The 11,916-nt window shown below is 46.5% G+C and overlaps 1 protein-coding gene across 3 annotated transcripts; it reads right to left on the minus strand.

The window, feature by feature from the left end:
- Positions 1-1,418: 1,418 nt before the first annotated feature.
- LOC129041054 (olfactory receptor 7E24-like) lies at positions 1,419-7,911 on the minus strand. 3 transcript variants are annotated; one of them, XM_054496195.2, is made up of 4 exons: positions 7,099-7,911; positions 4,006-4,053; positions 2,096-2,248; positions 1,419-1,988 (listed from the first exon to the last, which is right to left on the minus strand). In XM_054496195.2, exons 1-3 carry the CDS (start codon positions 7,216-7,218, stop codon positions 2,138-2,140), a joined length of 279 nt encoding a protein of 92 aa, XP_054352170.1. In that variant the 5' UTR covers positions 7,219-7,911; the 3' UTR covers positions 1,419-1,988; positions 2,096-2,137. The 3 variants fall into 3 exon arrangements, with proteins under 3 accessions (XP_054352170.1, XP_054352166.1, XP_054352168.1); XM_054496191.2 differs by lacking the exons at positions 2,096-2,248; positions 4,006-4,053 and adding an exon at positions 5,332-5,765 and having other exon boundaries at positions 7,099-7,343; XM_054496193.2 differs by lacking the exon at positions 2,096-2,248 and having other exon boundaries at positions 7,099-7,335.
- Between the last annotated feature and the right edge of the window lie 4,005 nt (positions 7,912-11,916).

Genomic DNA, 11,916 nt, shown 5'->3' on the forward strand with positions numbered 1-11,916 from the left:
TCCACCGCGGCTCCTGGGAGCCAGGGGGGGACTAGGGGGCTGGCTCCCACTCCCCGCCTCGCGGGGGGTGCCTCACCCCCCTGCGAGGGGGCTCCTGGGAGCCAGGGGGGGACTAGGGGGCTGGCTCCCACTCCCCGCCTCGCGGGGGGTGCCTCACCCCCCTGCGAGGGGGCTCCTGGGAGCCAGGGGGGGACTAGGGGGCTGGCTCCCACTCCCCAATCGGGGTGTTATTGCTCCACGCTTCGCAGGGTGTTCCCTCGCCCCCCTACGATGTGAATCGTAGTATCCGGGGGGGGGAGATCGTTGATATTACTCCTCTCATCGCCGGCGTGTATTAATCCATTACTCTTAAACGGTGTTCTCTTCTGCCACTCTTGTTTGACCCCCTGGCACATTATTTTCCGTATTGTGGAAGATGTCACTATTAAAGTCACTGTTGGTATACACCTTGCGATGTTCCTAATATTGTAGAGGAGTGTTAATCCTGATGTCACAGGACTCTATACACTCTTGTTTTATTCCCAATATCCTAGCGGGCCTAAAGAAGAATGTCAAAATGTGTGTACACCTTGGGTTGTTTTTGTTAGTCTCCTAATGAGAAGTTACTTCTATTGTCACATGAGGTATGTTCCCTTTGATATGATTCGTAATATGCTAGTGGGATCTCACTCCTTGTGTCACACCGTTTCTCCACCTTGTCAATTTCCTCGTATTATCCTTAGAAGATGTCACTCCTCATATCACAGGGAATGTACACTCTGTGATAATATCGTCATATTCCAGGGAAGTGTTGATTTTAATGTCACAGAGGGTGTACACCTTGTCAAATTTTTCGTTATAGTTTTGTGGGATGTTATTGCTAATGTCACACAGGGTGTACCCACAGTGGTGTTACGTTTAATATTCTCTAGAAATATTACTCGTAAGTCACAGGTCCTGTGCACCCTTTTATATTCTTCGTAATATTCTAGGAAAACGTGACTACTAATGTCACAGGGCATGTAGACCCTGTCATAAAATTCGTAATATCCTTGCGGGAAGTCACTACTAATTTCACAATGAGTGTACACCCTTTGATATTACTCGTATTGTCCTTAGGAGATGTTACTCCTCATGTCCCCGTGCAGTTAGACTCTCTGATATTCTTCATTATATCCTCGGGGGATGTTACTTCTAATGTCACATGGGGTGTACACCGTGTGCGTGTACTGCACCCTTTCTGGGGGAAGATGACACATCTCAACTGAGGTACCCCCCAACGCCTGTTCCATAAACTCAGCAAACAGCTGACAGGTGAGACCCACAGGTGGAGAGGGCTTTATACTTTCCCACCTGACGACGAAACCCTCAGAATTGAGGAAACAATTTTAGAGTAAGAGAAAATGGTCCCCGAGATGGGAAGAAAAGCAAACATGGCGGCAGGGAAATACATGATGATGTTATTGGTGAAGGCATCACAACATGCAAGATGGGGGAGTTGAGAAGGATCACAGAAGAAATTCGGAATTTCCACATCCTTGAAGTAGGTCATTAGCAAGGCAATCAAGTGGTGCAGCTGGGAGTCTAAAAGACTGAGAAGAAAAAAAAAGACAACAAAACTAGGAAGCCACAGAAACACGGGCTCATGATGACTGAACGATATAGAGGGTGACAGATGGCTACAAACCGGTCATAGGCCATCACACTCAGGAGCATGTCTCTCTTCCGTGCCTCCAAAAATGGCAAAGAGACATCTGTGTCAGGCAAGCCTGCAGAGGAGATGACTCTGCTGTGAGATTGGATGTCCACAATCATCTGGGGGACCGTGGTGGAGGTGAAACCGATTTCAGGCAAGGACAGGTTGGAGAGAAAGAAGTACATGGGGGTGTGGAGGTGGGAGTCAGCGCTGATGGCCAGGATGATGAGCAGGTTCCCCAGCACTGTGACCAGGCACATGGGCAGGAACAGCCCAGCGAGGACCGGCTGCAGTTCTGGATCCCCTGAGAGTTCTAGGAGGAGGAATAGAGAGACATCTGTTAGATTCTGTGGGTCTGCATAGTTTGGACATCTTTTGCCTAGAAAAGAGTGTTGAAAAATCGGAAACAAATAAACAAACCCCGGCATTGTGTCTGCATTTTGAATAGAAGCAATTCACAAGTCATGTTCTCAGATTTCTGAGCAATCCACACTCAGCAATATTTTGCAGTTCTGACAGACTCAATTGTCTTCTAATGCTTTCATCTTTGATTTCTGTGTTATTCATTTCTTCCTGTACACACCTTAGAGACGTTAGATTCAAGAATGTTCCAAGAACGAGATCATCATACATAACAAATTTGTAACTGCTAGAAAATACAGCCTATCTTTTCTGAAAAAAACTACGTAAAAATACGATTCTCTTCACTTGAAGAAAAAGGTTATCCTAATTAAAGCAAATTAAGAACTCAAATATTTTAGTCTAGAAGGTTGATACAAATTCCCTTGATTTAGAACATTTATAAACACTGTATAACAGCTGAGACCATGCCATCTGGAAATGAAATTAAAGTGGATAGTTCATAAGCAGAAAATCATTCCACATGCCAGTTAGGTCCTAGTGATTTCATCGTTATGTTTTCTGACTTTTCTCCTTCAAGAGAGTAATTGCTTCCTCAAATCGGTGGGTCTGGCTTTAAACTTCATGTAAGCTATAACTCCTGTCCTTAGCTTAGGAGGACTTAAGAGTTTTCATCAGAAAGTTTGGCCGGACGCGGTGGCTCACACCTGTAATCCCAGCACTTTGGGAGGCCGAGGAGGGCGGATCATGGAGGTCAGGAGATCAAGACCATCCTGGCCAACATGGTGAGACCCTGCCTCTACTAAAAATTCAAAAACTTCACCTGGTACGGTGGCACGCACCTGTAGTCCCAGCTACTCAGGAGGCTGAGACGGGAGAATGGCTTGAACCTGGGAGGCAGAGGCTACGGTGAGCCGAGATCACACCACTGCACTGCAGCCTGGGCAACAAGAGCAAAACTCCGTCTCAAAAAACAAAAAACAAGAGGGATCAAGTAAGTCAAAGTCACACTTATGACAGCCAATTTTTGTGAACCAAGGAAGCGTCAATTCAATAATTAACATAGATTTTTACTTTTGCTCTCTCCTCTATGCCAGGCAAGATATAGGCTCTGGGGAATTATTAATTCAGCTTATTAAATCTCCCAGTTCTTTTCAATACAGAGAATATTTACATGACAAAACTTAAGTTAAAAATATGTTACAAAAAATACTGTTATGTGATGCTGTTTTATTTATGAAACCACCTAATTGCTCTAGGCATCTTTCAAAAATTTCAACTTACCCTGAATTTCAATTTACATTCAGAATATCATCCACATTTTTGTCATTTTTCAGTTTTCACTGAATGAATGGAATCACCATCTTTTTTTTTTTTTTTTTTAAGATGGAATCTCACTCTGTTGCCCAGGGTAGAGGGCAGTGGCACAATCAAAGTTCACTGCAACCTCCACCTCTGAGGCTAAAGTGATCCTCCCACCTCAGCCTCCCAGGTAGCTGGCAGTAGAGGCATGCATCATGATACCTGGCTAACTTTTATAAAATTTTTTTGTAGAGATGACATCTTGCTATATTGCCCAGACTGGTCCTGAACTCCTGGGCTCAAGCAATCCTCCCGCCTTAGCCTCCCAGAATGCTGAAATTACAGGTGTGATCCACTGTGCCCTGCCTCACTGAACTTTTTACATCATAAAATTATCTGCATTCTGTACGTTCCTTGAGCGCATAGACACACTTTTTCATCATTGGGGACACATTCCTACTATAAGGCTGAGAAAAGAGAAGGGAGTTCAATACTTACTGAATAAATGTAGGCATAAACCTCACTACCTGTTTCAAAGGTCTCATTATTTTCTTCTCTAAGATAGAGTCACTTTGCAGTCATTTACAGATTTCTCTTTAAACACCCGTGGAGCCTAGAAATAGGGGTAAGTGGCTGGACTCTCAGTTCAAAAAGAATGCCATGCTTACCTTGTACATGCTGTAGCACTGCTGCGGCAGCGAACTATAAACCTTGTCCTGCAAACACGAAAACACAGCACACATCTGAATTCAAGGGAAAATCAATGTCCACTGGATAGACGGCAAAGGTACACTGACTCTTGGCCAAACAGTATAATGTTTATAAACTTTGTTTCAGCACCATAGTCGTGTGCTGAAAAAAAGTGTTTCTGTTCTTTTTTTTTCTTTGAGATGGGAGTCTTGCTCTGTTGTCCAGGTTGGAGTGCAGTGGTGGAATCTTGGCTCACTGCAACGTTTGCTTCCCTGGTTCAAGAGATTCCCCTGCCTCAGCCTCCCGAGTAGCCGGGATGACAGCTGTGTGCCACCATCCCTGGCCAGTTGTTGTAGTTTTAGTACAGACAGGGTTCCGCCATATTGGCCAGGCTGGTCTTGAACCCCTGACCTCAAGTGATCGGCCCACCTCACCTCGGCCTCCCAAAGTACTAGGATTACAGGTGTGAATCACTGTTCCCAGCCAGAAGTGTTTACATTCTAATTTGTGAATCAGTAAGCCTTAGTAGAGGAGGGCTTTCAATATAGATGAAGAATAGAAGCTATTAGTGAGATAGGGTGCATATATATTTTTAAAAGATTGTGCTAGTGTAAATGATAAACATAAACCTTTGCTATATACCCCGAGAAACTTCCGCAAAAGCCACCTAGTTTAAATCCGACCAAGTAAGGCATTCAACATACTAATCAATACATTTAAAAAAAATAAATAAACAAACAATGACACATTACCAACAACTCCTCCTCTTGATATTCAATAACTTGTTTCCATCTTTACTGTTTTTCAATTATAGGATTCCGAACAACCCACAAAGTTTGATATACTCAATTTATACAATGAATTCATTAGACCATGTTTTTTATTTTGCCTTAGTTTAAAAATTTTGAACATGCGACAGCACCAGACACACAGCTTCTTAAAGCAGCCCCAAGAACGAATAAAGCAAATAGGAAGAACTTGATTTTAAAATTGCAACCAATTTTATTGTAATTTTATTTGGATGCAACAGCCAGAGAACTTTCCTAAATTCTGAATAGCAAAGATCACCCGTAACTTCACCATACAATTTCAGAAAGATACACTGTGTATGTAAATATCATGACCATCCAGAAATTTCCTTCTGGTTCATTAAAGAACTGTCTGTTCTTCTGTGTATGTAAAGATTTTGCAGGTTTTGATGGGCTAAAGGTCTTACAAAGGTGAAAAAATTATCTTTGGGACAATTCTCCAGCAGCAGTTTTAAGAATTCACTGAACTCTAAAAGGCACGCTTAGAGGTATTACCTTGTAAACTGTACAATGGCTTCACACAATCCGACATTTCTAATCTTCTCTCTTCTCATTCTTTTTCTGTTTTTTTTTTTCTTTTTTTTTTTTTTTGGAGACGGAGTCTCACTCTGTCGCCCAGGCTGGAGTGCAGTGGTGCAATCTCCGCTCACTGCAACCTCCGCCTCCCGGGTTCACACCATTCTCCTGCCTCAGCCTCCCGAGTAGCTGGGACTAAAGACGCCCGCCACCACGCCTGGCTAATTTCTTTGTATTTTTAGTAGAGACATAGTTTCATTTTGTTAGCCAGGGTGGTCTACATCTCCTGATCTCGTGATCCGTCCGCCTCAGCCTCCCAAAGTGCTGGGATTACAGGCTTGAGCCCCCGCGCCCGGCCTCTTCTCTTCTACCTCATTTGGATGATAAAATCAAATCTTATTTTCCTCCTGAAACTGAGGAAAGAGAAGCACATCATGAAGAGAAACATTTCATCTTAGCTACTGAAAACGCTAAGTTCAGTGTCGACCTCTTGTGGCGCACATGCTCATGACAAAACAAAAGAAAAACCGGTTTTAGAAAAACAGGAATTGTAATTCTGGCACTTTGAGAGGCCGAGAAGAGAGGATCACCTGAGCTCAGGAGTTCAAGACCAGCCTGGGCAACACCGTGAGACCTTGTCTCTATTTAAAAGAAGAAGAACAGGAATTATCTCATCATTGTGCAAATACTGCCCACCAGTCAGAAAGGCAATTTCGATAGTCAATAAGTCACATCTGAAGGAGCACCAGGTAATTTTTATGAAAACTCAAGTCTCCAGATTTCTTTCCTAGTGCTAATTTGTAATACACCAATGCTTGTAAGAAATAAAGGTGTGCACATCTGCAGACACATAGCTCCCTGAAAATTAAATCCAGCCAGTTCCCAGGCATTTGAACTGACGAGTTTTTTTTTTTTTTCTTTTTCATTTTCTGGAGATGGGGTCTCTGTCACTCAGGCTGTAGTGCAGTGGCCCAATTACAGCTCACCTGCAGCCTCCATCACTTGGGCTCAAGCGATCCTCTGTCCTCAGCCTCCTGAGTAGATGGAAATACAGGTGCGTGCCACCACGCCTGGCTCATTTTCCGATTATTATTATTTTTTTTGGTAGAGCTGGGGGTCTTGCTATGTTGCCCAGGCTGGTCTGGAACACCTGGCCCCAAGTACTCCTCCCATCTCCGCCTCCTAAAGTGCTGGGATTACAGGCGCGAGTCAGGGCGCCCAGCCTGGACAGTCTTTAAAAGAACTCTGACTTGCTGGTAATGAAACACAGCTCCGGACATCCTTTGAGAAAGTCGCCGTCCCCACCTCAGAAAAACCACACACACACACACACACACACACACGCCCCGGAATTAATTTCCTCATTTCGGTGAAAACTTTTACAGGGTCCTCCAGGCTTGTATCATTTGAAGGCTAGCGTCTGCCACTCTGCTTCCACGCTTCTAGTTGGGGACTACCCACTTAACAAAGGCAAGTTCAATTTTAGTTTCCCAGAACTGACGCAAAGCAAAGCGCAAACAGCCTCAACCTGGGGTGTGGAGTGATACCAGACCTGACGGGGCTTTATTCCACAGACAAGCGTGGACCCAGGACCTCAAGCGGTCCCCGCCTGCTGTCAAGACCCCGCCGCAGCCCCCCGCCCGGGCTCGCAACTGGCACAACGCAGGCTAGGTCAGTGCCGCTCGAGGTGGGCAGAACCACAGGGCCACCTCCCCGGGGAGCACCGACGCCGCCCCCTCCGCATACCTCTCCTTCCCGCGGCCAGAAGCGCGGGTTGTAGATGAAGAAACTCAGCAGCGCCGGCGGGAACTGCTTCTTCTGGGCCGCCCAGGGCCCGCTCCCTGCCCTGGCTGCCGCTGCAGCCATCCTGGCCCAGCCCCCCACCTCGGGAGCCTCCCACAGCCGCCCACAGACAGCAGCCACCTGCTACAACATCACACTTCCGCCTCCCTCGCCACCACCCCGGAAGCGATCACCGCTGACCAGGAAGAAGAACCCGCCTCGCAGCGTCGTCTTCTGGCACGCCAGGGTGGCCTTGTTATCTGTTTCCTGGCCGAGTTTGTTTTTTGCTGGCTCGCGGACTTTTCTCCTGGCTACAGGCGAGGGTTTCTCGTTTCAGGAAAAACTCAGCGGGGCACTGGCTTTTTTTGGATGGGATCTCAGTTTGTCATCCAGGCTGGAGTGTAACGGCGGGATCTCAGCTCACTGCAACCTCAACCTCTGGGACTCAAGCAATCCCCCTGCCTCAGCCTCCCAAGTAGCTAGGATTACAGGCGCCCGCCACCAAGGCCAGTTATATTTTTTGTAGAGGTGAGGTTTCTGTTGCCCAGGCTGCTCTCGAACTCCTGGCTTCACACGGTCTTCCATTTCGACCTCCCAAAGTGCTCTGATTATAGGCGTGAGACACCACCGCCCAACCTGCTGTTGTTTTGGTGGTATTGTTTTTAATTTAATTTAGAGACAGGATCTCGCTTTGTCACCGAGGTTGGAGTGCAGTTGTGCCATCATAGCTCAGTGCAGCCTCAACTCCCAGGCTCAGACGGTCTTCCCACCTCAGCCTGAGGAGTAGCTGAGACCACAGGCATGCACCACCATGCCCAGATAATTAAAAAAAAAAAAAAAAATAGACAGACAGATAGATAGACAGACAGATGGTAGACACAGGGTCTCACTTTGTTGCCCCAGCTGGTCTCGAACTCCTGGCATCAAGGGATCGTGCTGCCTCTGTTACTGGATGGAAGGTCTTGACCGTGGATTGCCCAGGTTCTTGGCGTGTTGAACAAAGAATTGAACAAAATGCACAAAGTAACAAAAGATCAAAGCAACGAAAAGAAACAAAAGAAAAAACCGGAGTAAGGAAGAGACAGATTTATTGAAGCGAAAGTACAATTCACACAGCATGAGCGGGATAGAGCAAACGGCTCAATAGCCCACATTAGGATTTTTATTAAACTGGAAGAATTAGATAACGCCCCTAGGTGCCCGTTAGAGGCCTCCGATTGGTTACACCCTCTGAAGGATTGGCCTGTGACCAATCAGAGGCTGAAATGGAGACTTGCGCACCACCACCCCCGCCCCCGCCGTCAATCAGAGGCTGTCACCCTCCCCCCTCGCCCTCCTGCCCCCGCCGTCAATCAGCCTCTGATTGACGGGATGCACACGTGGCCTCTATGCTGCCTAATCTTGCCTAGAACTGGCTGCATCTGCTGTTCTTTTGTTTATGCCTTAAGCCTTGGTTCCCCTCATTCCCTGTTCTGCCTCACCTGGCCTCCCAAAGTGCTGGGATTACACATAGAGCCACCCACACCTGGCCCATTGTTTTGCTTTTAGTTTATTTAAAAAGTATTTTATTCTAAGACGGCACTTTGCTCCGTTGCCCAGGCCGGAGTGCAGTGGCCAGATCATACTTCACTGTAGCCTGGAACTCCTGGGCTCAAGTGATCCTCCCACCTCAGCCTCGCGAATAGCTGGGACCACAGGTGCATGCCACCATGGCTGGCTAATTTTTAAATTTTTCGTAGAGCTGGGGTCTCACTAAGTTAACCCAGGCTGGTCTCGAACTCCTGGGCTCAAGTGATCCGCTGGCCTTGGGCTCTCCAAATGCTGGGATTATAGGCATAAGCCCCTGTGCCATGGCAGTGTTTTTTGTAGAAGGAACTGTAAAGACAAAAAGGAAGCGTCATTTAGAAAGAAACAAGGCTGGGCACGGTGGCTCATTCCTGTAATCCCAGCACTTTGGGAGGCTGAGGTGGGTGAATCACTTGAGGCCCGGAGCTCGAGACCAGCCCCGTCTCTACTAAAATACCAAAAACAAGCCAGGCGTGGTGACACATGCCTGTGATTCCAGCTACTTGGGAGGCTTGAGGCAGAAGAATTACTTGAACCCAGTAGGTGGAGGTTGCAGTGAGCCAAGACTGCACCACTACACTCCAGTCTGGGCAACAGAGCAAGACCCTGTCTCAACAAAAAAAAAAAAAAAAGAAAAAAGAAAAGAAACACATTTCGGGGCAGATGTGCATTCCGTTTGGCCCATGAACATCATCTACAGGGTCCTTGTTTGAGAGACCTCAAGTGGCCATTGGATCACCCACACCTACAAAGCTTGCCCCTGCCCCCCATTCCTTCAGCGCAGGTCTGGAGGCAGATGGGGCACTGTGTGTGCCACGGGAGCAATATCAGAGGTGGCAGACTCCCCAGAGTGGCTGTTCCTGGACCTTGTCGCCTGGGATTCCCTTGCCTTTGAGTTGTGTGAGTTGTGGCATAGTTGGGATGGCTCGTTACAGTTATTTGCTATTTGCATTCACGCCTTGGCAGCATATGGTTTGACCAAACTCAAGAAGACTTTGGTTTAGATTGCCTCATCTGTCACATATTAAGATTGGAAGCAGAACCACTTCCCTTATCCAGCCTGGCAGAATAGACCACATTTAAGGAAATGATGAGTTGGAATTTGGACTTGAGACACATCTGGGTACATATCCACTTTTGCCATTCACAGACTGCACCAATCTCCTTGCACCAGAGACAGAGACTCGCTCGTCTCTATCTCTTATTTGGAAAATGGCTAATAGTAAATTCCCGAAGTGAGAATCTCACTTGAAGAATTAAATGGGACTATGACTGTGCATCAAGTATCAGCACCTAATCACTATCTCATAAACGATTGCTACTGTTCCTTGCTATTGACTTTCCCAATTAGCTTGCTCTAGTGCATGAAATTATTCCATGAGAAATACATGTTTTGGCTGGGTGTGGTGGCTCATGCCTGTAATCCCAGCACTTTGGGAGGCCGAAGCTTGCAGATCACTTAAGGTCAGGAGTTTGAGGCCCAACATGGTGAAACACTGTCTCTACTAAAAAATAAAAATAAAAAAAATAGTCCTGCGTGGTGTCAGGCGCCTGAAGTCCCAGCTACTCAGGAGGCAGAGGCAGAAGAATTGCTTGAACCCGGGAGGTGGAGGTTGCAGTGAGCTGAGATAGCGCCACTGCACTCCAGCCTGGGTGACAGAGAGACTCTGCCTCAATAAATAAATAAATAAATAAATAAATATAAATGAAGTACAAGGTGCTATATAAGTGAGTGTGATTAATATTTTATAGTATGAGTCACAGTTTCTCCCAGGATACCTCTGTGTCCCTGTACATGTTTGCCTCTCCCTTCCTCCCACATACAATTCGTTGCAGGAGGCATCGAAAGAGGGAGATGACCAAAAACAAAATGAAACATCCAGAGATCAAAGAAAAGAATATGCTTTTACGGTTTCAAAGTTAAGGATGCAAGAACGCTTAGACATCAATGCATCTGCCTCACCAAACACAGTCCTTGGGTGTGCACGGGTACGAGGCAGGAGTGGCAGTGATGACAGACACCCACATAGGTTTGGAGGTCTCAGAGGAGAGGGTGTGTGTGTCTTTCTCCCTGGGGAAGCTGGGGGAGGTGGTGAGCTTTGCAGAGTTCCCCTCTGGGTCAAGCATGGTTCAGTAACAGTAGAGTAACCACGGAACAGGATTATCTCGGTGAGAAATCCTTATTGGTTCAGGAAGAAGCTGAATGATTTACTTGTGCACAGAAGGAATTCAGAGAAAGCCAGTGCTGAGAAGCCTCAAGGTCAGGACCAGGAGGAGGTAGCAGTGGCCTCTCAAGACCACCAGAGTAGAGAGGATTGAGGATGACTCTCCGTTCACTATTCGGACTGAGAATACTCCAGTCCCGTCTGGGGCCTCGACTCTCCCCCAGCCTATGGTAAGAAGGGAGAAGAGGTTGCTTAATTACCTGACATAATTAAGATTCTGATACCCAGCACAATGGGAATTCAAATCAAGTTCAGTTATAGAAATAGAAGTTAGATGTTTTGCACAAAGAATTTGCGAAGTCAAATTCCAAAGGAATGAGCTGTGGGAAAGACACATTTTGGTGCTGGAAAGGGAGCTCCATTCCAAGTAGAAAGTCACAGTTCCAGCCGGGCGCAGTGGCTCACGTCTGTAATCCCGGCAATTTAGGAGGCCAAGGTGGGCAGATCACTTGAGGTCAGGAGATTGAGACCAGGCTGGCCAACTTGGTGAAACCCCGTCTCCACTAAAAAAAAAAAAACAAAAATTAGCCGAGTGTGGTGGCAAGCACCTGCAATCCCAGCTTCTGGGGAGGCAGAGGCACTAGAATCACTTGAACCTGGGAGTTGGAATTTGCAGTGAGTAGAGATTGTGCCACTGCACTCCAGCCTGGGCTGCAAAGTGAGGCTCTGTCTACAAAAAAAGAAAAAAAGTCACAGTTGCAGGCTAGCTGGTTCTGGACATAGGTTGTCACATATGTCTGTCTCCTCCCTATCAAGGGTATATACATATATATATATGAATATATACATATATGTGTATATATATATGTGTGTGTATACATGTATATACACACACATATTATATATAGGTTTGAGACAGAGTCTTGCTCTGTTGCCCAGTTTATAGTGCAGTGGTATGATCATAGCTCACTGCAGCCTCTAACTCCTGGGCTCCAGTGATCCTCCTGCCTCTGCCTCCTATATAGCTGGGCCTACAGGCGCGGGTCTCTGT

Source organism: Pongo pygmaeus, chromosome 6 (genome assembly GCF_028885625.2).
Source record: "Pongo pygmaeus isolate AG05252 chromosome 6, NHGRI_mPonPyg2-v2.0_pri, whole genome shotgun sequence".
NCBI lineage: Eukaryota > Metazoa > Chordata > Mammalia > Primates > Hominidae > Pongo > Pongo pygmaeus.